Source organism: Molothrus ater, chromosome 4 (genome assembly GCF_012460135.2).
Source record: "Molothrus ater isolate BHLD 08-10-18 breed brown headed cowbird chromosome 4, BPBGC_Mater_1.1, whole genome shotgun sequence".
Classification (NCBI taxonomy): Eukaryota; Metazoa; Chordata; class Aves; order Passeriformes; family Icteridae; genus Molothrus; species Molothrus ater.
This window is the reverse complement of record NC_050481.2, coordinates 20,211,085-20,237,744: the sequence shown is the minus strand read 5'-3', so window position 1 is coordinate 20,237,744 and position 26,660 is coordinate 20,211,085. Positions and strand designations below refer to the sequence as shown.

Sequence of the window (26,660 nt, the reverse complement as noted above, 5' to 3'; positions counted from 1 at the left end):
CAGAACCCCCCAAACAAATCAACCTCCTGGTCTGAGAATGCAGCCTGTACATTATGTACATGCAGGGAAAAGCTGAAATGGAACTCAATTATGACACAATGAGCAATCACTTTGGTCTTCATGCTTCTTTTATTTATATACTGCTGTTAGTGATGACAAATACTTTATAGCTGTACAAATATGAAAGTTTGCTTATTTCTTCTATATTTGACTTAAAGTAATATGAATGATTTTGGCCCTTGAAGGTGAAGACACACAATTTAGATATGCTATGGGGAAAATGAAGCAAATTGGAGGAGTGCTTTGTAACATCCTTAGTTGAAACATGAGATGGACAACACAAAAATACACATACTGTAAAAGCAAAAGATGTAGTGGGACAAGACACTGAAGAGAAGAAAAACAAAAGTAAGGCCTAATTTTATTCATGGAAATTACTATATTCACACTAAGGACAAATGAAAAGTGGAGTAGGAATTGAGAAACGTGTAAGCGAAATTATTTGGACACTCAGAAAATAGTGTAATAAGGAATTTGCAAAATATCAAGGCACAATGGGGTTTTTTCCCTGCAAGACAGTAGAATTTTTTTATATAATCTTTAGATTTTATAAAATGTTCTGCACAGGTGTTTGTACTTTATTATTAGCACAGTATCAAATATCTTCAACCTAGAGTTCTCATTAAGCAATTAAAGAACCTCAAGGAAAAATGATACATCTCTTGAATGTGACAGATTGCTAATAGCATTAAGCCGCCATAAAATAATTAGTGTTTATTACAGTGCAATATGTATTTCCCAGCAAAAGTATAAAGAAATGTCAAAGAAATATGAACTATTTCAATGAAAAAACCAACACAGGCTTATCTTAGAACACAGGATTTTTATTAACAAATAAAATTTCAGCAGCATGAAAGAAAAAAACCTGTAAGAGCCCTTTATGTTCATTTCAAATATGGAAATATATGAACGTGAACCTCTACAATAACATTTAAAGTCAAAAGTCTGTAGAAATATTAAAAAATAATTTCTTTCCATAAAACATAGAAGGAAAAATAATGTCAACTAAAACCAAGAACAAATGACCATCAAATAACATCAATAGAATCCCACAGAACTGTTTTACAAACTGCCATAACTCTTCAGAGTAATCCGCAAAAATTATTTACCCAATGATATGATTTAAAAAAACCAACAGAATGCTGCTTGATATTCTTCAGACACAACAGTGCTCTCACCTAAAGGCTACATATCTGTTTTCAGTCAGTGCAAAATGACTGAATTTGAAAGACTCCGATTCTTATTGCACAGGAATTACAAAACCTCAAAACAATTAAAAAAAAAGCAGAAAATAAAAAAAATTTAAAAATCAAAGAATGTGTGGTACTAAAGTCAAAGGTTAGGGTTATGCCTTGGCAATTATTAAATATTACAAAGTATTTGCCTGTTAAATAAGAATGAGTTTAACCAATCTATGGCTTTATAGAGTAAAACCATTAAATTCACTAATGAACTTGTTTAATTAGAATTTAGATACATTTTACGGCTTTCTTTTCAGACCATACCTTGAGGCAAATACCTTCACTATTGCAAATTCTGCTCCAAGTTGATTTTTAAGTGTGTTATCTCTTAGCAAAAATATTCTTTTATTTCCTGTTAAATCTATGTTACCATCTAAATCAGCAAAGTGATCCTGGAGTGACTGGAGTGTGTTCAGTGAAAAAGCTTTACCTTATCTCCCACACAACTTTAATGTTCAACACTCTTCAACAGTGCATTACATATACCTTACATTCAAGTTAATACTTTTCCCCTTTTCTCATCTGTGTTATTCTTTTGAAGTCTCTATTGCAAGTAATTTCTATAGTATTGCCAATTATATTTTAAAAATTAATTTCAATAGTATATAGCAAATAGCCTTGCTATGTACTGTTATTAAAATTAAATGGGTGTTCAGCAGCACAGAATAGAAAATTCAATGTCTTATTAGTTATTAAATTTTTATAGTGGTCAGTAGTTTTAAAATATATCATCCTGGACAGCAGGATACTCACAGACAAGTTCACAATGAGGAAATGATTAGATAAAAGTTCCAATTTTGTTACATGTATCAGAACACTTTTGTTTATAGAAAAATGCCAAAAGCCCTTTAATTGCCCTCGGCAGTACTAAAGAACATATTTGCAAAAATAGTCAGAGTTATAATCATTTTTTTAATTGAAATTTTAATTTTTGCCTAACCAGTTTAAAATTCACATAGGCCAAGCTGTTTGTGGGGATGCTTGAATAAAGGTTTTCTTACAAGGTCCCTGTTTCTTTATTGGAAAGGAAAACCAAAACTGTGACCCTGTTAACCAAGTGCAGCTCTTGATGTAGGGTCGGGGTCAAGACTCTCTTCAATGTTTTCTCCTGGCTGCCCAACATAAGGGCATTACCACAGCTGCATGAAATAAAATTACATAAAACTGCTTCAGATAGTTAGACTGTACAAAGTGCAAGACTTTAGACATAGAATATTTTCATGTATTCTTTTTGTCTGAATTGTTTCTATGTTACAATGCAAATTGCACTGTTCCACTTACACTTATCCTTCAGATAGAGATAATACCCTGGTAATAAAAGGATGTAAATTCACTCAGATGCTGTTTGATCAAATTATGGAAGTACCCTTAACCATACTTTGGAATGTTACGCAACCATTTTATCTCATTTCTTGTTATTCCAATAGATTTACTTCATAAATATATTGCGTCAGTGTTATTTCACAGCAAATGGCTCTGCACCACCAGCCCTGGAACAGAAAAAGAGCTATTAATCTGTCAGCCTTCACCCTTCCATTAGACTTTTCTGAGCAACAAAACATCTGTTCTCCTCCTACACAGATTTTTTATATCCTGTTGATCCTCTTGCTTAAAACACATCAGATGAATCACTGATTAAGGACTTTGATTGCTTATATTCTCCTTGCGATGTTGATCATCTCTCCACACATTCTGTAGAGCACGTACTAAAACATTTTATTTTTTTCACACTCTTAACCATGGAAAACAAATAGATTTTCTTTAAAAAGAAATTAATGATTTGGCAAACAAAGCCTAATGGTATAGCTGGACAAGCATCTTTAGTACGAAGGCTGTTTCTTATCTTTTCTACTCATGTGGGGTGTTTGAAAAGCAGTTATATTTAGATATAAGTAAAAATACTTTTTATACATCATACATTTCAAACAATAAATATGAATAACATTGTTTATGTCAGAAAAAAAATATTTGTGGGTTAGCTTTTAAAAGAAGAGGGATTTGACTGCTTTATGGGACTGCTTACATGCTTGAATTTAAGTAGAGTATTATGAACCCTGTTGAAATCAAGTTTAGGTTAGGAAAAAAAAAATAAAAGCCCCTGTGTAATGAATATGAAACCATTCTATAAAGTGCATTGACATAAAATTGAAAACTCAAAATAAATTAAAATTCTACTACTACTGTTGATACCCATATGCATTTTAAAATGACACTATTAGGGCCTTTTCAATGTGACAAAAAGCAGGATCAAACCTGGCAATGTATTTATGTAGGTGCATAAGTAAGTCTGACAGTTTTTGGGTAGATGTAAATCAGCTGTGACCTCAACTCACCTAACACAGCCTACCCAGATGGGAAAGGGACATTTTCTGTGAATGCACTGCTTTCTAATACCCCAGCAGCACAGCAGTTCTAGGGGAAAATGTTAAAATATTTTAATGATGAGATATTTTAAATTCTAAAAAAAAAATCCAGTGGAGCCTTCTCATAGCAGGAAAAACACTGTGGTGCATCCTGTCCTACAGAGTCATCACAACTCCATACCTAAGGGAAATGTTCCTGAAATCCAGAGAGACAGAAAGGGTCAGGATACAGAATATAAGGAGACAGTATCTGCCCACTAGAAAAATCTTCTCAGTGGAGTATTTTCCGTTCTACAACCTCTACATTGATGTAGAAACAGATCTGATATTTGCCACCTCCATGAGATTCTCACAAATCCTTCATAGTTAAGATCACTCAGAATAGGTTTTCCATCCCCAGGAAACACACAGAGACCTCCAGGTATTTTCTTGTTGCGCTGCTTTCAGAGTAGCAGGATTACTTCTGCAGAAATCCTAAACAGCCCTCCCTGTTGCTTCAAGTACTGGATTGATGGCAAAAAAAACCCCAGAACCAGAGATAATGATTTACAGGTAATGAAGGCAACAAAACCAACAAATCCAAAAATATTTCACAGCTGTACAGAATGCAAGTGACAACTGTGGCTAGTGAGAATCACAGATTTATGGGAAACATATGCTGGTAAAAATTTTTTCTTTTCCTTTTTTACTTTCTTGTCTTTAGATACAGGGAGATAAATTTTAAGTGTATTTTAAAATAAAAATTAACCACAAAATCTTTCCAAAATACTTAAATAACTAAGTTTCTTTTCTACTGACTTTGCAACAAATGAAGATCCTTGAAGAAGAAGATAATTAAATGCAGATAGTTCTCCTAGACTGAAAATACATTGCAAATCTCAAGCTCCTCAGGGAGGATATCCAATGCCTTTTATACTGCGAGGAGTTAGGATCATATCTGTTACAGTGGATAAACTCTCACATCCTGGGTAGATCACCAGTGAGCAAGCAAGTTCCAAACAGAGTTTAGAAGGTTAAAACCAGCACATGGCATTTTTACCTCAAAAAAAAAACCCCAAAAAAACAACCCCAACAACCCAGCAAGGTGTGTTCTGCAGCTGCTGAAATTTCCATATTATTTTAGAAGTGCCTTATATGGGATATTTTAAAGTAAATTCCACTTAAAGACAGTCATGGTCTGCATGTTTGAGGCTGTTCTCCTGAGGAATCTCTGTCAACTTCTTGCTGGCTGAAGAGCACTAAGATACATCCTGGAAAGGATGCTGTGTGTTACTCCCAGCTGGGAGAAGACCTCCATGGATACTTTCAATGTAATTTCTCACACTGTAGTGCCTGCTTTCTCTAGAGCAAGTTTCAAATAGCAAATTCTCCCTCCAAAAAAATTCATTGGAGTGAGAGTGGTAGAGGCCATGGAACATATTTCATTACTGCACTCAGATACAGAAGTTCCGAATATCTTGGCAAACTTATCAACTTTACAAACATCTGTGAGAAGACTCCCCTGTATTTTTTTTCTCCAGGTATTTATTTCAAGATTTTGCCTTTTGTTAGATGTTACTCTAGTTCATTTGTGAACTGTGTAGATGTACAAAGGGGTTTGCAGGGTTTTTTTGCTTTTGGATGTGAAGGGGAAAAGGAAGTGCATTCACCATAGATGGTGATCTGATCTTTTTGTTAGATTGTTTTCTTGTCATTTTTTGACGCAGGAAAGATTTCCAGATTTAGAGAACTCCTGTGCATAAAGTGAGACTAGCTGGATTGAAGGCCACAATCCCAATCATCAGGTGACTTAACTCAGTATAACCTAATCGAAGTCAGTGTCATACCAATCAAACCAGTGGAGATATGGCACAACTCTTAGGGCATGTAAAGTACACTACCAATTTGTAATCATCTTATTTTTATTAGTCTGAAAAGTGTACTGTGTATTTAACAGCATAAAGTGAATCAGCACAGACAGAAATCATTACTTCCAAACTGGCTTTTTGGAAAGGGAAAACCACCAATTTTTATTGGTAATGAACCTGTAATGACTAGAATGAACCTGTAGGACAAATATGAACATTTTGGTAAGCTTTCAAATGCTTATCTAAACATCATTTGAGCATCTTAGTCTGGACAAACACCCTTTCACAATTTCCAGGAAAAAAGCCACATAAGGAAAGCCCTTCTAACATTTATATGGAGGTGTGTGGAATAAAAACCAGTAAGAGTCTGGATTGAAGTAAAGGCATCTATTCTGGCTGTTTCATTTTCATAGAGAGGGCTGGCATGCCTGGAAAGGCGGCAGAAATTTCTGTTGCTGGATACTTTCATATGCTACTAAATAGCCTAAATAGAAGAGAGCTTTGTTTTTCCAGCATGCACAAGCACAAAGCTTGAGCTTCATCTACATGCACAGGTTAAAAAAAAAACTCTTTCTACTGCTCTGAAGGCCAAACATAAAAAAACAGTATTGGACAAATCACGAATTTATCACCAGGGCTGCCCCTAGCATGTTATTGTGTCTTATGAACATGTCCTAGTCAGGGTAAGGCTAGAGAGGATGATAAGCACATTTCAGGTGTGCCTCTTGTAATAATTTACCAATTCAGGTAAATTATTAAAAAAATATTTAGGGCACAGATCTAAGGTTTCTTTTGCCAAGTGACTGCTCTAAAAAAGTGGGACGGACACTGCTTCAAGTGGAAAGAGTTTTTCTTTGGGGATTTCCTCCTCCTTAAAATGCCCTCTATCACACTGAAAGACATGGAACTAGTAAGTCATTTTAAGCAGAAACTTTGCAGTTATGCTTTGTTGTACAGAAAGAGAAAAAAAAAGAAGGGAAGAAAGGTACATCCATGGAAAAAAATAATAAATGCCTTTTCCCCCGGTGTCATGTCTTTGGATATGTACAGCCTTGGAGAAATGTATAAATCATTTTGTACATGGAACTCTTAAAAAACTAGAGATTTTTAGTACAAAGGAATCAATTCACTGCAAGAATGTCCACATGCTGTTGCTTTATGATTTCCTATATACACGAGAGGACCAAAGAAAGGACCTCTTTTACAGTAACTGCTGTACTGTACATTAACATGTGGCTAATACCCTTCTCTGGGTGAGATTTACACTCAGTATTACAAATAACATAACATTGCTGAAAATACTGATACAAAACAGCTTCAAGATGACATTTTAAAAATATCCCTCATATTTATTGAACTGTTTTTTTCCAGTTTTTTAAAGTTTCAGCTCTATAAAAGATTCTCCAAGAAAATAGTAGCATTTGCAATGCTATTTTTGAAGTTTATAGATGGATTTTTTTTTAATAAAGTGTAATCCAAAAGTCCATTTTCCCAGGAAAAAAACAACTATAGATACAGTATATAACCTAAAACTGAAGAGGGTATTAGTTTGTTTTGTTTTGCCTTTTTTAACGTAGTACAGTACATTTGTATCCTGGAAAAAAATTCCTTGATTACAGTGTCTGTTTAATTTATTTACAGATCTGAAATTTAATTGCATACACGAGCTCTTGAGATGAGCAATACTGAAATTAATTGATAGCAAGAATTAATTGTCCTTTCAATCTACCATGACTTTAAGATATTGCTAAGAAGAAGAAGTGATTCTGAGTAGTGAAATTATCTTATTACTATTTTAAACTTGTTTGGTAGACTTTAAATTACGAGTTTCAATGCAGGACAGGGAGTCTTGAATACCCACAGTTAATTCGGTAAAGCTGTGTTTGCAATTTTTGCACATTCTGTTTTGGCAGTAGCAATGCACACATGAACACGAAGAATTTTGGCAAATGTTTGTCTTGGTTCTTATGTATCCCTCTCTGGATACCCAAAATTATCACTACAGAATATTTAGACAAAACCTGCTCTCTTCAATATCAGATAATGTAATAAATTCTGCTCTAATAAAAATAAAATCCTCAATAAACAGAAGCCTGAAATTTCAGGCTGCTGAAGTTACTTTACAGAATATCTGCCAAGATAATGGTCTATTTTTTTTTCTTACTTAAGCAAGACTTGTTAATAAAATTTTCTTGTAATGATCCAAATATTAAGTAGTGAAGCAGATATATTTAACACCAGGTAAAATTTTGTCTTTATTTCATACACTCTATGTGACAACTTTTAAAAGTTGCAGATTTTTAGTGGCTATGGAAGCTTTATTTTTCATTATATGCTATCTGTTAAGTCACAATGGCTTGTTTCTGTGTGTGAGAATGTGCTGCAACCTTGTCTTTACTTATTAATCACTGGTTAAAGAGAGAAGTGACCTGTCTCAGATCTGCCTCAATCGTACTTAAATGTGCCAAATTATTTTTTAACTACTCACTGCACGTGCCATTGTAACTCACACAGATTACCCTGCACCAGAGAGGTTGTAAACCAAGTGGCATGTTTCACATATTCGACATGTTTGGAGTAACTGACTGAGAGGTTCCCAAGCCTCTGAGAGGGGAAAAGCAGATCTTTTGCAACCAATAGGTCTCCAGGTTCTGTGGCATGGTCAGATGATTTCATACTCCCAGAGACCAGGCAATAAATTAATCTCGCTTGTCTGTAACACGTCAAGACTAACAAACCCAGCGAGCTGGTGTAAACCAACAGGTCCTGAAGTGCAGATGATACAGCCCACAGAAATTATAACTGATGCAGGTTGTTCAGCCTGGGTAATAAGATGATTCCTCTTACTTTAGGCTTTCACACATTTTTGGTTTGGGAAGTGGAATGAAATTACAGGATGAATTACACAGCAGAATGTCACATCGCATCATGAGTGCTACAGTGCCTGTAAAGCACAAAGATCACCACAACTTGACATGCCTTCATAGAACAGAAACACTCAGAGAAATGCTGTTAAATAGAAGTGTGAAGAGGGAAGGGAAGATTGAGGAAACAAGCTGACATCCTCAGTCTGGGACCCAATTTACTGACTCAAATACCTGGCAACTCTCTATGAACCTGTTAGAGGAAAATCAATTACTTCCTCCACTTGTAGCATGAGGCACTCATGAAACACATACAGCAGGAAGTGGTAACACTCTGCAAGTTATCAAATTTCACTGTATTAAAAAAAATGTGTAAAAAGAAGGTCCTTAAAGATTTCTGACTCCTTATTTCCTTAATCTCTATGGAATTCAAGAGGGTTTACTAATTACTTATCTATTTATTCCTCACATCTACTTTAACAGTAATATTATTAAACATACAGGTTTTATTTAAGATCATCTTCTAGAACTTCAGGGAATCATAGTGACTTATAGAGGGGTAAAATATATTTAGCCAATATTGGACTAGCAGTGCAGCCAAATGGTCCCATTTACTAACTCATGGTGACTTCCGCACGACAAATCAGCCCCGTTATTTAACAATCTCATTCATCCTTTTGCCTCAGTCCAAGGTGGGAAAATATGGAACCTACGGACAAATTTAAATTTTTATTGTTTTTTTTTTTCACATGAAAGTAGCAGCAGATGAGAACTGAAGACAGAGCTCTAGGTGAGCTTACATCCATCTTTAATCAACTCTCCTTCCATAGCAAGAAAATAAGCACCTTGTTAGCCATCTTGTTGACCTAAAGTCTGTAGCTCTGCCGTGTGTAGATTGTGGTGGAGGAAAACATTCTTCCTGCTGTACATGTGTAAGGAGATGGGTCCCCTGGGGGGCTGTCCCAGTCTCCCTGTGAAGGTGCTGTGCTGCCGAGGCACAGCGCTTTGGTCCTTGGGAGCTCCTGGGAACACGGGGCAGCCGTCGGCCTTGGATGCTGGCTGGGCTGGGCTGGCGGCCGTGACAGCCAAACCGTTCTGGGTGGCCTCTGGGGCCAGGCTCTCGTACGTGCCTCGGGTGTGCTTGATGGCTTCCACGATCTCCTTCTCCTTCAGGAGGCTGCTCAGACACAGATTAGACAGCTGGCAGCTCTTGCTCTCATACGCTGCTGCTTGGCTGCCCGGTGGGTGTCTAAAAGGGTCCTCGGTGGGAGTAAGCGCTGACTTTCTGTCCCTTGTGCTGAGGTTTTGGCTCACCATTCTGATTGGATATGTAGTCTGGGGAAACAAAAGAAGACAAAACAAAAAGTATTAGCAGTGGAACACAGTAGAGAAATGGTGTGGAGTACATAAACCACTCCTCACTACACATAAACAGTACATGGGTCTGGCAGATTAAAATAAAAGATGACTCCAGGTGATGGTAAAACTTCCAAAACTTCATTCACATTTAATAGCACTAGGATTGAAAAATGTTTGCTACAGGAAATGATTTGGCCATTTTCCTTAAAAACTTGTTTAAATCAAAGGAGGATTTCTTTTTCAGAATATAATAAATGGTAAGAAGTTTTCATGAATTGTAAGCAGATTTTCAAAAGCATTTCACATAATGAAACAAAGAGAATTTTGATCACATAGAGTTCAACACTTAATACTCTCAAATCCTTACAAAATATAAAGAACATATTTTGTAAATATCTTCGTGCCTTGGTTAAGCTCAGAACATGTTCAATTTTCACCAGTCCCTTGAATCCAGGTGTTTTGTTGTGTATTTACAAGTCAAATGCATGCTACAGGAGAGCACGAATTTTATTTCAGTTGCCTGGAAAAAAATACAATGTAAGAAAGATTCCAGCATGTTACCAACTTCTGATGTTGTACAAGCATGCCTGCATGTGATTTTGTTGGAATTATAGTAATTTATCTGTGCATGGCAAATCAGATCACTGCAGACTTTCAGTGTGTTCCCGGTGTGATGCTTCGTAGTGTCCCTACAACACCTGACTGGGGAGGAGATGATGGTATCCTTTCCCAGGGAATGGTTACACCAACTGGTTAATTTGAAACACATGTCCAATTTGACTCCTTATAGGTTTTCTGCAACAGAACTCTGAAAGGACACAGGAACAGCTTCTTGACGTTTACACTGACATATGGGTTCTGATGTTGCAGAACAAAGCTGAGAGAATAAAAAATACTACCAAGCCTTCCAACAATATTTGGCTAAAAATCTTTCATGGTGTTTCCACGATTCCATAGGAAACTCAGATCTATTGTTTCAGAATTAATTGTATCACTTCACATGCATTTCTATTTTAAGCAGCACAGAAGAATGATACTGTCAGTATTCATAGCTTAAACCCTTTTTCTACTGCAGGCTAATAGTCATGATTCCATGCAGACCCATATGCAGGTTTGGGTATAAGGACTGCAGTGCATTTTAGGCATCAGAGATGATAGTTAAAAAAAATTATTAGGACTGGAACAAAATTTTTTCTACTTTATTCAGTGCTGATTGCACACAGATTTATAAATGGGAGTAGAACACTTCTGGAAAACATTACTTCAGTTTTTATATCTGCAGCACATAGGTGTTGAAATGAAATTCCATTTAATTCCTAGGGTATCATTTTTGGGAGCACCTGTCTGCAAATTCAAACACTTTTCATGTATGTATGTATGTATGTATGTATGTATGTATCTATCTATCTATCTATCTATCTATCTATCTATCTATAAATTATTTATTTTCACGCCAGTAAATATAATCTTCCTACTGGGATGAGAGTAAAATTTAATGCCCTGTCAAATATCCAAATATTTATTGTAAGGGAATGATTCAGGAGTTACAATATGTCACCTAGTATCTTTGAAAACCTAAAGATTGATATAGAACTTTAGAGGAACTTCATGGTGGGACCTCCAGTCTATCCTGAACTTCTGGTTAACCCCAGTTTATCCCTCTGGACATTTATGGTCCTTGGTCATCTGTTTAAGGACTTTCATCAATGTAAACTGAATAGCCTTCTCCTCTAAGATTTTCTCACTATATTACATTTAATTTTAGAAAAGGTCTTCATAATGTCTAAACTGTATCTTTCTGGCTTCAAGACCACTCCTCTCTCTCTCATGAAAATAAAGAAAGAATTTCTGTTTGATCTTGAATATCTGTTTATGGTTTCAAAGAATGCTGTCAAGAAACCCTTTAATCCTCTCTGCTCTGGAATAAAAAAAATATCACATTGACTTTTTCTCATAGGACTCATCTGCTAGACTCTGAGTCATTCACACTTCTCTTCCCTACTGATCCCCTTCAGTAATTCCACTATTTTTTTCTTGAAGTAGAAGGCTCAGGAGTACAGCACTCAAGGTAGCCCCCCACCATTATGAAGCAGAACAAACACTATTAGTGTCCTACGAGGGACTTCTTCATCTGCTTCTTATTAATTACTCCAATAGGAGGCTAGTGATTTCATTTGGCAACAGCATGAAATTGTTCATTCATCTTCATCTAGTTGTCCATGATATTTTCATTATTTTTTTAATACAAAATTATATCTAAATTCAGTTGATTATTGTCACCTATTGCTTTTTAACTTGATGAAAAGCTGTTATGACTATCTAGCACTGTGGTGTTTCTTTCCTCTTCCTTATCAAGGTTATATTTCACTTGAAATATTTTCAATTTAGAAAATAAATGCTTGGTTTGTAGGTCTATGTAATACTGGCTTCTGGTTGCTGGCTGATGGGGGAGACAACGTGTGTGTATGTATGAATAAATGTTTAATAATATACATGTGACAAGGGAAGGTCTTAGCTCTGTGAAACTCTAACTTGCTGAAAATTCCCTTCCTATTGAATAATTAAACAAATACCATGTGGTGACAAATTAGGAGCTAATCTACCTCCATTAAAGCACCAACAGAAATTCAGAATATGCCATCATAATTTTAAGAAATTGGTTTGGTCTTGTCCCCGGCAACAAGATAATATGATGGTTAACAAGGAAAGACAGACTCATTCTATCAGAGGCATAGTTACACATCAAATGAGCAGAGACTTTAATGAAACACTGCCAAAACCAAATACTATTGTTGTTATCTATGACAAATTACTGAAGAACAGCTTCCAATCAGGAAAAGAGAGAACAGTTGACAGACAGGAATCAAAATCAGTAAGAAATACTCATCCCAATAACATTATTCTTCCTCCAAAATATTGTCAATAAAAATTCCAGGGCTGATTTGATTTTCATGCAAGTTATTTTTTGATGCAATTATAAAATTTTTATTAAAAATGCAAACTACAGTATTGAAATTAATAAAGTTTTCTTTTGATGAATTCAGGTAATTTACTTTGAAAGAATGCAGTGTAAACAAATTTTCTTGCTGGTCCATTTTACAGTTATTTAGGATCCTCATGAACTGGGCAAAATACGAAAAATGCCCCAAAATGAGACGCACAAAAGTAAAAGCCATACGAAAAAACTCTCAAAGCAGACCAACTTTGGATCATATTAAACATTTATTTTTAACCTATTTCTCCTTATCTTCCTGTACGTGATTAAGGCAAATTTCCCAGCACTGAACTTTCAGGTACCAACTGCGTTCCCTGAGCATCAGACGTGAGCGAGCAAAGCCACAATCCCAGCACATCTGTTGGCCAATTCCAAGGCCGAGTCCTTGTCCAAAGCTGAAGGTGGCTTGGTGCCAGTCGTGCTCCAGCCCAGCCTAGAGCAGCTGCAGGGCTGCTGTAAACTGCTGCTTGGCAGAGCTCCAAGGAGCCGATCTGCCAGCTGGTGGCTGCTGAAGCAAAAAATCCATTCATCTTTTTCCCTTTTATTGTTCGGTAGCTCAGCTAGAACCAACAATTTCTCTGCCCCAGAAATCCCCAATGCCACTCTATAGTCTGCCTAACTGTGGACTCAGGAAATGGGCTGCAATTAGGATGCAAATGGGGTTCTGAAATTTCTTTGAAAAGTAGCCTGTTTTAAATATATGCAGCAGAAAGAAAAGGCCTCCTTTGTTGTTTCAAATATGTCTTAACCTTTAAGCAAACATCTGGATTTGAATTTCCTGATGATATTAAACACACTCACAGGAAGTGCATGCCTTCATGCTTGAGTCTACTTCCCAAAAAGGAAAAAAATTATTTTAATAAAATCTGATTGGCTGTACAATTTTAGTCAGTTTATATCATGATCACTCCTGTTTTAAGGTACATAAGTGTAAGAAAGTTCAAAATAATTTAGCTTTGATTATTCCAAACTAGTGCTAAATAAATTAGGATTGAACCGAAATGGGAACTCAATATTCTTAAAATATTCTTTCAATAATTTTTTGAGGACTCATTTTTGATTGTAAGTGTAATAACTTTTTCTTATATTAAGAAAAAACCCAAGCCCCTTCAACAACTCAGTGGTAAGTAATGAAAATGTACTACTTTTATAGAAAACTCCAGAATGAGATGTTATAAACACAACACTGCAGCCATTAATCATTTTCCATTTTCAAAGCCAATGAGTGAAATATGACAAGAGTTAACAACAAGACAACACTGCTGCAGGACATTTCTGACTGTCTGGTGATAAAATACTAATAAAAAATGATGGGAAAAGACATGAATTACGAAAACAGCCCAAAAAGGGTGCAGATTTTGAAGATGTTTGTGCCCAGAGGCATTTGGGAGTCTTAGATGCCTATAATGTAATTCTTCCAAGTACAGCAACTTTCTTAAATACATCATTGTGACAACAGACATAGAGAATAAAACCAAACAAAACATGCTCTCATCGGTGTACCTGCTGCACCCCGACAACCAAACAATGCTGTAGCTCAAGAACACGGTTTTACCACCCCGAAGGATTTTACACTTTCAGAGGTGTTAATGGAAGCACACTGTAGAGAGCAATTATTCTGACAGGAACCTGAAGACTTTCTGGATTCCCTCATGTCTTCTACTGCTTAATTATTTTGTGTTTGCTGATACACAAGGAAGGTAAAATGTGTTCCCAATGCAATGTTTACTGCGTGGCCCAGCATGGCTCCCTTGGTCCTTGTCAGGGCTCAGCTGGATTGCAGCACCTGCCATACAACTGTCCCAATTTGCAGCCTAGCCCAGACTCTTAAAATATAAAGCAACATAAAGGAGTACAGACACAAAACAAGGTGCTATAGCTCTGTATTTCTTTTAAGGATGGAAAGGATTAAGCCCTTCATGATGCTTTTGAATTTATACACCTTCAGATGCCTTTTGCAGTTCTGACAGTTTATAAAAGTGCAGATCTAATTTACCAAAACACAGGTTAACTCAGTGCTTTGATATGCCACATCTGTCACTATGTCAGCTTCTTAATTTCTACACCTCCTCACTTTTGTGCTTACCAGCTACCAGCCTAGAGATGATTCAACACAAAATGTAATTTAGCTGCAGCAGGTAATTGTTCTTCATTCAAGTCTCTTAAAAATCACTCACTCCTATTGATTTCAGTAGCACCTGGACTAAAGAGTGTAGCTTTTACAATCCAGACCCGCATCTACTGTACATCTCATGCTGCCTTCTGGCAACACAGGACAAATGAAAGAAATAAAGTCCAGCGTGGCAAAATAAGGCATGGACTTTATCAACAAGTTATGGGTAAGAACCAGCTGCTGATCAATTTTTCATCTCTACTGTTGTCCTTTATAAAATGAATGCAGTCAACATAAATCACAAACATTTTTCTTTCTGCCTTTCAAACACTTCCATTTCCTTACTGAAAGCAAAAATTATGAGATACTAAAATGCTGCCTCTTTGCCATAAGGCCATTTAAACTAACAGGCAAATGGAATAAAAGTTAACTACAGTGGTGAGTTAATATCCTAAAAGAATTTTATAGTAGTAAGGATACAATGTGAGAAGTAACAGACTGAGTGCTTAAAAAGATCTTCATCTTCTCACAACATGGAATTATCCTTGACAAATTTTATTTAAGTAATAATGCACAGTTAAGATAACAAGGTGTAAAAGATGTAGTGCTGTTTTATAAAGCAGGAAGAAAACAACAAAGGATTTCCCATTAATTTCTAGTAACAGGAAATCACTGCTCTGCACTCTTAATACTGCATTGCAAGGGTTAAGTGGAAGATTTTTCTCATCAGTAAGGCTAAGGAGAAGATGCAGCACTTTACAGCTGTTTACTACACCAAATAAAACAATTAGAGCTTTGGAGCTGTTAATCACATTCTTCAAAAATGCTACAAAATTCATTTAGAAGATACTAAGAATATCTTTTTATACACTATGGCTTAAAATTTTAAAGAATCCTGCAAATACTTATGAAAATGAAAGCTACTAAATAGTGTGGATCTTTCAATGACAGAACTACCAAACAGCAGGACATTCTATGTGAAATAACAAATCTTATGTTTCTCAGTCTGCATCTAAGATCTTCCCCAAGATCAGAAAGTCAAGACGAAAAGATAATGAACTTTTCTTTTGTTGTAGATGCAATGTACTTTTAAACACATTTTAAAAATCTGTTAAATCCCTTATCTCGGAAACATCCTATCTTCAGCAAATACTAGCTCCCTTATCTCCAGCAATTCGCATAACACTTCTGCTCCTACAGAAGCCTTAAGCATCTTTTTTACTGATCTTGTATCCCCTCAGGTTCTTTGGGCAGAGACAGCTCTTGCAGCCAACAAGAGATGAGAATCTCTTCATGAAGCTCTTTTCATACACAGGCTCCACCTTCGGTTACAGGCAGCAGAGTCTAGAATAGGATGCGCAAGTCAAACTTGTCCCTGGACCTCCCAGGCTGCATTCCAGGGGACTGGACAGGCCCCATGGTCACCCAGCACATCAGGTCTCACTGACTCCGTGCAACCCAAGAGAAATCAGGGCCACTCATGCCATGCTTTTAGCTACAGTCATATAAAAAGCCACAGGTGTGTACAGTCAAGGTCCTCTGTGGCATAACTGATGCAAAATGAACTGATGGGAAAGGAGAAGTGGGTCCATGAGAACACAAGGGTCACTTCAAAAGAGCACAGTTTGTGCAGTGTAGGCAGTGAAGTAAGACAACAAAGATCTTGAGAAAACACTAAGGGAGTTTGCTCAGAAATTACAATCAGGAAAATTGCACAAGTGCTAATTATCCCTTCTGAAAGTGTGTGCTACTCAGCTGACATTTATTGCTATGCAAGCCAAGCCAGTATTCCTGTACAGCATTTGATGGGCCATGTAGATATAAGCAGCTGTTTGAGGATCTCTGTCTTGTGCCTTACCTATTTTACTGATAACCAGCTGTCTGAAAGATGTGAAGTCCATTTCTAGCCTCAGGCCTGACATGTGATCACCAAAACCGGATTATTGTACCTGATCAACTGAGTTACAACTGACTTGTAGGTGGCAAGTACCTTTGACAACTACTAATACATCCATGCTTAGTCTTTACTAAGTTTCCAACTATACACTTATGTTTTCTTAATCTACTATCACCTAGCATGATTTCCCAAAGTATTAGCAATTTCATATATAAAATGAAATTCATATGAGGATGTATTCCCTTAGATAATATACCAGGAGACAGAAGCCTTAGAAGTGGTAGTCTCAGGAAGATTTTAATATGCATTGTACAGGGGCTTATTTCCTGTATTTCTCTATATCTGAAAAATACTTCTAGGAAAAGAAAGTAAAACTATAGATACTTTGCTTACAGTTGTTATGTTTAGGATAAGAATCCTAATACTTTGGCATGTGAGGCTTTTGCTTTAATAGCTTGGGTATATTATAGGGTCTCAAATTCTGTTTCTGTATATTTTTTATATTGTACCTTCTGTAAGAAAATAATAAAATATATTTATCTTTGAGTTCAGGACTTTCTTGTCTAGCTTTCAATTAGTGAATGCCACAAATCAGATTTCTAATGAATGTCTGCCTTCTGAAATAAGCACTGCTTGTTTTCTCATAAAAGAACACACAAACCCCAGATGGATTGTACTTAGCCAACACTCATCTTTTTTCATTACATTATTTAACAACAATAAAAATTCTTTATATTAAATTTTCATAAATGAGTTCCATAAATTAGCATCCTTACTGTTGAAAGCCATAAGGGCTGAACTTATAACTAGAGCAGGGGAAATTGCATACATTGGCAAATGATGATCAGCTGCTGTTGTATTAATCAGTGACACTGCCCCTCAGGTCAATAAACAGTCTGCAAAGGAGAAATCAGCAGACTAATACAAAGGGCAAATTTTATCCTGATGACAAGGGAAGAAATCCTAATTACGCTTAAATTGCCTTGACTTTTTAGTTTTATGATGAGATTACTGAGACCATGATAATCTTGAAGGGAAAGGGAAAGTACTCTTTTTACTTTAATATCTATATATGAGGGCACCTGTTTTAGGAATGAAATATCACAAAGTAGTCAGATTTTTCTTTTTTATCCCAAGAGTAATTTTTGGTAATTAAGCCTTTCCTTGTGGCTGGACCAAAAACTTATAACTATACATATTGATAACATAACTATAACATTTATTATAGATATAACATAACTATATTTTATTGATCATTACTATAATCAATCCCTAGCCTTTACTTGTTTGGTTTAATGTGTTGAACATAATAAAGAAATGGACTCCTGTAACAGGACGAAGCATTACTATTCCAGAAGATACTGACTCCCTGCTGTAGGATCCAGTCAGGAAAAAACCTGTATGAACTTTGCACCATAGGACAATACTCAGTGAGTCAGACTTCATTAATAACAGAGAAATTTACCTTAAAATATTTTCTTCAAAGATCTTACTAACTATGATAATTATAAGTTACTAATTATGATATTATAAATACTCAGAGTGAATCATTCCATGCCTAGTTGTTTTTTTAAGGCATTGGCAATCTTAGAAATAGCAAAAGAATAAATAGGATTCTCTTGGAATAGGGAATATCTATACCTTTTTTTTTTTCTTTTTTCTGTTAAACCAATGACCCAAGAATGTTTTGGCCTTGTTGGTACGGAATTGGTACATATAAATTCTGTTCTCTAATCTCCATCTGTCAGCATCAAATATATTTACAGCAAGAAAATCTTGTCAGTAGAGGAAAGGGACTCCCAGACAAGAGGTATAAGTAGTTGTAAAGGAAATGTGACCTCCATAAGGATTCCTCTCAAATGATTTACACGAAAGAGAAGCTGCTTTAACAAAACAGTGTTTGCAGTTGAATGATATAATCACAGAACCATAGGACGATTTGGGTTGGAAGGGACCTTAAACATCACCTTGTTCCAACACCCCTGCCACAGCCAGAGACATCTTTCAGTAGGCCAGGTTGCTCAAACCCCTTTCTAACCTGGCCCTCAACATTTCTAGGGATAGGACATCCACAGCTACTCAGGGCCATCTGTTCCAGTGCCTCACTAACCTCTGAAAGAATTTCTTCCCATTATCTAGTCTAAATCTCTTCTCTTTTAGTTTAAAACCATTCTCCCTTGCCCTGTCACTATCTGTCTGTGTAAAAAGTCACTCTTCCTCTTTTTTCTAAGCCCCCTTTAAGTACTGGAATGAGCTGTAAGGTGTCCCAAGAGTGCTCCTTTCTCCAGGCTGAACAGTCCCAACTCTCCCAACCTCTCTTCATGGCAGAGGTGCTCAAGCCCTCTGATCATCTTTGTGGCCCTCCCCTGGACATGTTCCATGAGGTCCATGTCCTTCCTCTGTTGGGGACCCCAGAGCTGATGGAGCCCTGCAGGTGGGGTCTCACCAGAGCAGAGCAGAGGGGCAGAATCCCCTCCCTCCCCTGCTGCCCACGCTGCTCTGGGTGAGGACATGATCCAGGACACGTTTGGCTTTCTGGGCTGTGAGTGCCCATGGCTGGGTCATGTCCAGCCTCTCACCCACCAGCACCCCCAAGTCCTTCTGGGCAGGCTGCTCCCAGTCCATGCTCTGCCCAGCCTGTGTTTGTCCTTGGGACTGCCCTGACCCACACCCAGCACCTTGCACTTGGCCTTGTTCAACTTCCTGAGGTTCCTGTGGGCTCCCCTCTCCAGCCTGTCCAGGTCCCTCTGGATGCCATCCTTCCCCTCCAGGGTGGCAGTCACAGCACACAGCTGGTGTCATCACCAAACCTGCTGAGGGTGCTCCCAATCCCACCGTCCCTGTCCCTGACAGCGATGTTAAACAGGGCTGGTCCAACACCCACCCTGAGGTCACTGAGCTCCACCTGGACACTGAGCCAGTGAGCACAACTCTTTGAGTGTGACCACCCAGACAACTCCTTTTCCACCGTGGGGTCATCCATCACATCCATGTGTCTCCAGTTCAGAGACAAGGATGTCATGTGGGACAGTGTGAGATGCTTTGCACAAGCCCAGGTAGATTTTGTCACTTGCTCTTCCCTAAACCAACTGCAATGCTGTCATAGAAGGCTGCCAGATTTGTCAGGCACAATTTGCCCTTAGCGAATCCATGCTGGTTGTCACCAATCCATCATGTTGTAAAAATATCCAAAACCTTATCTTCTTAACATTTCTAAATTGTCAATAGCTGGCGGTGATAGAAAATTTCCCTTACTGTGTAATTTCAGACAAACCCAGTTTCACATAGGTAAAATAACCCATCAGATAAGTACATGAAATAACCTCTTTCTGCCTACACTAGTGGCTTACACAAAAGAAGAAAAATATTTCATAGCATTTTTACTATACCGCTCTAATGATCCATTCAGTTCAGCTCTCTTTAGCCCAGCTAGTGCAGGACAGCATTCATTATGAGACACACTACTCAGTGTCCAGGAAAATGAACTCTAACAAGGTAAAACAATTTCATGTATTCCATGCATTTTAAGGCCAGAAAATGCCATTATAATCATCTTGTTTGCCCTTCTCTGTAGTGGGAGCCATAGATTTCTCTTGGCAAAATCAGGTACTCCAGAAGAGGAGGTGGAGTTACAGCATAATTTAGAAGACTAGAAGTTATGGAGAATGTATTTTATTTCTTCTTAATTCACTAAACTATTTTTAGAACAATGCTATCCAGGTCCTTACTGGAAATGTTGCTATGTTTTGGTGACAAATCCTACATTAGCATTGAACAAGAAAAAGTAGGCATATTGCTGCTGACAAAACTGCTGCTAGGAAATAGTGTCCCTACAGAGCAGAGGGGACTAGCGTCCAAGACATTTGGGAATATGCAATTCTTGGAGAAAGTGCTGGTTGGATTTGGAGCTAATCCAGTCTGGAGAAAGTTCTGGTCATTTAAGTAGTCAGATGTATGATTTGAAGGCCCTATTCTCTTACACAAATGATTATACAGGATGCATGACCATGAGGAACCCAATACAGCCTTCAAATGAGAAAGAACACAAAACTTAAAAAAAACCCCAAACCTACAGTACCAAGATCATGTTACTTAAAAAGTAACTTTCCTTTCTATCTTACTTTCCTGGAAATATGAGGGAAATAAAAAAAATGGCAGTTATTTCAAAATATTCAGCATAAAAGCTCCTTATTTCCTTCAGCAAAACTCTATTACACAAACTTAGCAAGGGAAAATGAACAAAAGAAGACAAAACCAAACAAAAACATCCACTGAAATTTTATTTTTTACCTTTTCTTCTAGGAGAACCGACATTAAAAATTTGGCTAAAATACTGGAATACTTCTGTTGGTTTCTGCTTCTCTATTCCAATGCCTAGCCTAGGGAAAAAGTTTACTATTTTTTTTTTTTTCTTTATAGCCCATTATGTTAGTTTTTCACTTGGAAAAAAAAAAAATCACAGATTATTTGCTCACCACTGTCACCAGGGCTGAACCTCAGAATAGTGCTTTGTCCTAAATAAGACCAGAAGACTTTACAGCTAAATCTAGGAAGGAATACAAACCTTTCCAAGGGGGGAGAGCTTTCAGCAGCTTAAGTGGCACGACCTGCATGGTTTGCAGTCAAACCATTCAAGCAACAAATAGCTCTCAAAGCACTCTCTAGAGGACAGATCTCTGACCTGACTATCAGATTTTCTGCTGCAAACTGAAATCCCTTTGAAGACGAATTCCTCAATTTCGCGGTATTATTGCTGTTGCAGATATTCTCCATGTTTTCCCTCACCAGCCAAAACAGCATATTTTTAAATGGCTGCTTACCTACAAAGGATGAGTTCAATGTAATCCACAGTCAATGAATCTGCTTTCTGGTTGAGAGGTACCAACAACATAAACTGGCTGAAAATTTAGCCAATACAGCTAAAGATTGAGTCAATATAGCCAAAACTGTGCTTCAACTCAGGAAAGCTACAAGGTGGATAAGAAAACTGTAGACAGACAGCAAAGCTGTCTAAGGGAAAATCCCAGACACTCCAATTAACTATACAGAGAGAGATAAAAGATGAGAAATGTTTAAAAGTCATGGAAGAGGACAATGCGAGTGCACACACTCAACACACACCTTGAGGACTGATAAAAGATAGTCTCACATTTGACTGACATCCACCAACTCCTAAAATCCTATAAAGCACACACAAACAACTCCCAGAATATTCCAACCTGAAGCAGGCTCTGTGGGCTAAGATTACCACATGCAGGTGATGATTATTTGGGAGGGGATATCTTACAAGCTGCTGTCTCACCTCTGGATTTCTGCCTCTCAGCCACTGGCAAATTTCTCCCCTCACTTAGGAAACAGGGAATATTCTCTAATTCAGGGCACACACCCACTCTGCTGCCTCCAGACATTCAGGTAGTGCATGTCACCTACATTTTGGTCTCTTCAACACAATCTCTGTTGTGATGTGGAAGATGCTTAAGCACTAGTTTGACAGTTCTTTTCTCTGGTCCCAAAGTAAAATCCTTCCTCAGCTGTGGAAAGAGAGATTGATTAAGCAGGGTGTCCTGGAGTAAAAACAAATATGCTGATGACTATACAAGAAGGTGTGCTGAAAAAGCATCCTTGTCTTAGTAGGAATCTCAAGGAGAAATTTTGAAAAGTGCAATTTGCAAAAGTTTTCCTGTCAACTAGAATATAATGAAACAAGTTTTGGGGCACTGGAGCACATTGGAACCCAACTCAGCCTATTTGTCCTAACATGTGTCTATTTTACAGCTGCCAGGATAGTCCCAAGATTACATTTTCCTCCAACTGGCTGAGAAATTGCATGGAGAGCCACGAGTAAGCTCAGGAAGTTTGGCAAGCAGCAGGACAGCCACCAACTGGTACCTGCCATGTGCAATAAGCAGCTCCCAGGCTCCCTGTCAGAGCAGGCTCAACAGCTCACCTCCATGGGCCAAACAGGTTAACAGCTGACTCCTGGCTCTTCATGGAGAGAGGAATAATCACACACTTCTCAGCAGACAAGCTGCCCTGCTGACATCTGCCTGTATAGTGCTAGGGAAGGAAAGTAAATGTAGAAGCTCTACACCAAGTCTGATTACCCCAAACCTCCAACACAGCCCTGCAACACAGCCCAGCCACCCCCATCAGTTATCCCTTAATGCACTGAACATTGATGCTTTTTGAACTCTCAGGTTCAAGAAGCATCCCTGTTTGATCTTTCTCTTCCTTGCCCTTCTCTTTTTCCATTTCCTCATTTTTCGGGAGGCACAGCTACAAGGAAGAAGAACTTACAGCTTGCAGTTGCTTCTATGCCAAACAAAAATCAATCTGTCCAACAGTCACAGTGACAATATGTCGAGTAATGACAACAGAAAATGTTGAATGTGCCTGAGTGCCAGGCTGCAGTGCAGAGAGCTGCTCCTGCCTTGAGCTCCAAAGAGTTTGAACAACCCTGCCAGAAGAGGAGCAGACTACTACTCATGCTCTTTCTGCAAGCTTGACCAGGGACATGACACTGTGATTCCCCTGCCATGAACTATCTGTTCTTGAAATGTTGGGAAACACACAGACACTTGAAATCTTCCCATGAGATGCAGTGGTCTGTGGAGTAAACTGGGTTGCCAAAACACCCTCAGACTGACTCCTTTGCAAAATGGGTTTGAATTGAAATGGGGATCTTACCTTTTCAAACTGCTTCCCTTTAAATTCAAAAAAGCATATAGAGAAACAAGTCATAAGCAGCTGCTGTGGAGAAAGAAAAGCACTTTTAAAGTGCTTTTAAAACACTCCTTTTAGTACCTGAAGAGCAATGCTGAAGGTGTATGTGAATACAAATCTTTAAAGGTGAAGAAAAATACGTCCCATGCCAATGCAAAAATGAAACTGCTTCTAAATAGCAGAAACATAGATTCTTCCTTTGCTTCAGAAATTATTTATTTGAAAAATAATCTGCGTTCAACAAATTTGATTTCAAGATAAGAGCACCATTGCTTTGAAATCATAATGGTGGATTTGTCTAAATTTATGCTGTAAGTTCAACAACAAACCCATATGGGAATCTATAACCAAAATGACCAATTGTAACTTTTCATTAATATTAAAACACATGCTCCTGAAAGCTCTAATAAGGACATATAATAATTTTTTTTAACCTGATAACAGTCACTAAGCTTTATTCTAATAAAATTTAAATGTCACGATATCACCTTAAAATAAGATCAAGCAGACTTGTATGTTAACATGAAGAAAAAAAAATTATACCTACAGTTCAAACTTCCCTCTCTAGGTTTAGTAGATATTTACACAGAAAAAATATTATTGATTGTTATTTAAGACTCTTCTTAATAAAAATATTTTACTTCCTCCTTGGAGCTTTTAATCTTAAATAGTGTTCAATGTTGCCTAGAACAAACCTCATGAATGTGGAGAAGGAAAAAACTCACATAATATCAAAATGCAGAAAGGAAAAAATCCTTTACCCTAGTGAAAAAAATGATGAATTTTTTGCCCACAAGAAGTGTAAGAACAGGTCAGGTCACATTGCACAGGTAATATTTTCTATAACGTTGCTAGAAATGCTGAAATGATGTACTGTCTGAATTTGACCAGTGTAGATGTGAAATATTATATTATATGTATATATGTATAGCCAGTGTAGATGTGAAATAAAAAGCACACTAAATCTAACTAGTCTACAGTGCCATAAACAATACCTATTATATGTTATTTCATTCTCTTGGGAAAGAAATATATAGTAATTTGCTAAGCTATTTTCACTTTATTCCTAACATTTATGGCTATTACTGGTAGAAAGCAACAGCAGCTTGACTTTTTAGCATGCAAAATGCTTGATCTGAAAAAGACACATAAAAGAAAAATATATGCAGCTTCCCATTTGTACTGTGTCAGCAAAGTCTTTAACTAGGCATTCTTAGTACAGTATGCTAATCAGAGGTGAATCCTGGTTCTTACAAATTATCAGGGGAAGACGAGGAAATGAAGTATGAGAATGAAATAATTTATAGGGGTGAGGTATTAAAAAAGGCCCTTAATGTCCCTATCTTGCCAAGCTTTGTGTCTGTATTCAGAGAGATGCAGTGCATTCCAAAGCCTGTTTCAGAAATGCCCTGTATTTAGCAGCTGTGTCTCTGTTCAGGCTGTATTTGCTGTGTTTAACTCTGGTCACTATTGCTTTGTTCTCAAACATGAGGCTGTAACAGGATATCTACCAAGCAGGGAATCACCTCAAGCAGGGTATAGCATCCACACATCATTATTTAAACTTCTACCCGTGGGACCTTGGGTTCTCCACAGGATATTTCTCTTGGGAACCACACCTTTTAAAACTGAGCAACTAAACCAGGCACTGCTCTGCTAGCCAATATGGGGAAGAACCCTCTGTGTGCAAAACTCACCCCGCTGTACTAAGCTTTGTACCTTTACTGTTTAACTTCCTGCAGCCATCCCTTTTAACTCCCTTGTGCCAGTGTCAAGGTTTGAGTGGCTATGCAGTGAATTAAGTAAGGAAGCTGGTGTGGATGAAAACTACATCTTTCCAACCTCTCTCTATGTGGAAAGTTACTTTTCAACTAAACCCATTCACTGATCAGATGCTTTTTAGTCACACAAGAAAATTGGCCAGAACAATCAGCTGAAAGGAAAGAGGGAGACCAAGATTTTTTTTTTTTTTTTTTTTTTAATGAGAGGGCAGTGATGTGGAAAGTGAAAGCAGGTTATGCAACGAAGTTTGGTGAGATCCATCTCCTCCCCTGCCTGAGCTCTGCTGCCAGATGCAGAGCACTTCTGCTTCTCTTGTGCAGTGATGCACCAGCAGCATTTGCTCCTGAAGGGAAGCAAGACTCCTGTGGACACAGGGCATTACAAAGGATCCCAGCCATCTGCAGTTTTCCCTGTTCACAACTACAACCTTCCTACTCCTAGTCCTATGTCCCTGCCACCTCCATCCAGCCTCCATGGCTATTGGATCTGCCATATTCTTCTCTGAGACTTTTTCCTAGTTCTGGTTTATCCTGGTATGGAAGCAGCTGCAAATACTGGCTGAACTTTCTCTAAATTATTTTATTCTCATACCTCATTTCCTTGTCTTCCCCTGATACTTTGTAAGAATCAGAATTCACCCATTATTAGCATACTCTATTAAGAATGCCTGAACTTTTCTCTGTGTGACATCAGTGGGAGTCACCAACTCTGGAATTTCCCACGGGTACCATCTAACGTGATTTTGCTGTTAAGGAACTTCATATTCCCTGCTTCAGTAGGAAAAAGCCATAGACATCCAACTATCTTTGTTTCTATTAGGCCGTTGAATTAAAGCCATCATCCTGGTAAATGTCATGTGTTCAAGTAAATGATCACAAAACCCAAACGAAAACCTAAAATATATACAGAGCCCTTCATACTTCTTTCTAGGATGCAAATTATTAATAAAAATTGTATTGGAATAAACACATTTACATGGGATTTCCATGGGCTCTGCATCATCCTAAAGCACTGGCTGTCAACTGACTTCCACTGAGATCAGATTTGTTTAAAACCAGACATAATATATTGTTTTGTAGGATGACATTTTAAAAAATCTATCTGCAAAAGTGTAATGTATGTATATTTTCCATGTTTAAAAAGAAGCTGTAAAGACAAATTTTATTACTAAATTTGGGAGATAAAATGATTCAGTAAATGCTGCTGTGAAAGCTACTGGTGACAGGAGGATGTAAAACATTGCTGTCCATATTATGGAAGTACCAGTTGAAGGATGATGCCAGGTATAAAGTACTTGAGTGTTTCATCTTTCAGAAGTTCAGCTTAAATAATTCCTTTTCATTTAGACTTCCCTCATTTTAACGTGTCCACTCATACAAATACTGTCCTCCACTATACGATCCCTTCACAAGTATT

The 26,660-nt window shown here is 37.5% G+C and overlaps 1 protein-coding gene across 1 annotated transcript in view; it reads right to left on the bottom strand.

Moving 5' to 3' along the window:
• Nucleotides 1–863: 863 nt before the first annotated feature.
• Nucleotides 864–26,660, bottom strand: part of CCSER1 (coiled-coil serine rich protein 1) — a 614,942-nt gene continuing 589,145 nt past the window's right edge. The window contains exon 10 of the mRNA XM_036382606.1: nucleotides 864–9,710. Within this exon, the coding sequence (XP_036238499.1) occupies nucleotides 9,225–9,710 (486 nt within the window). The 3' untranslated portion in view covers nucleotides 864–9,224. The remainder of the gene's footprint in view (nucleotides 9,711–26,660) is intronic.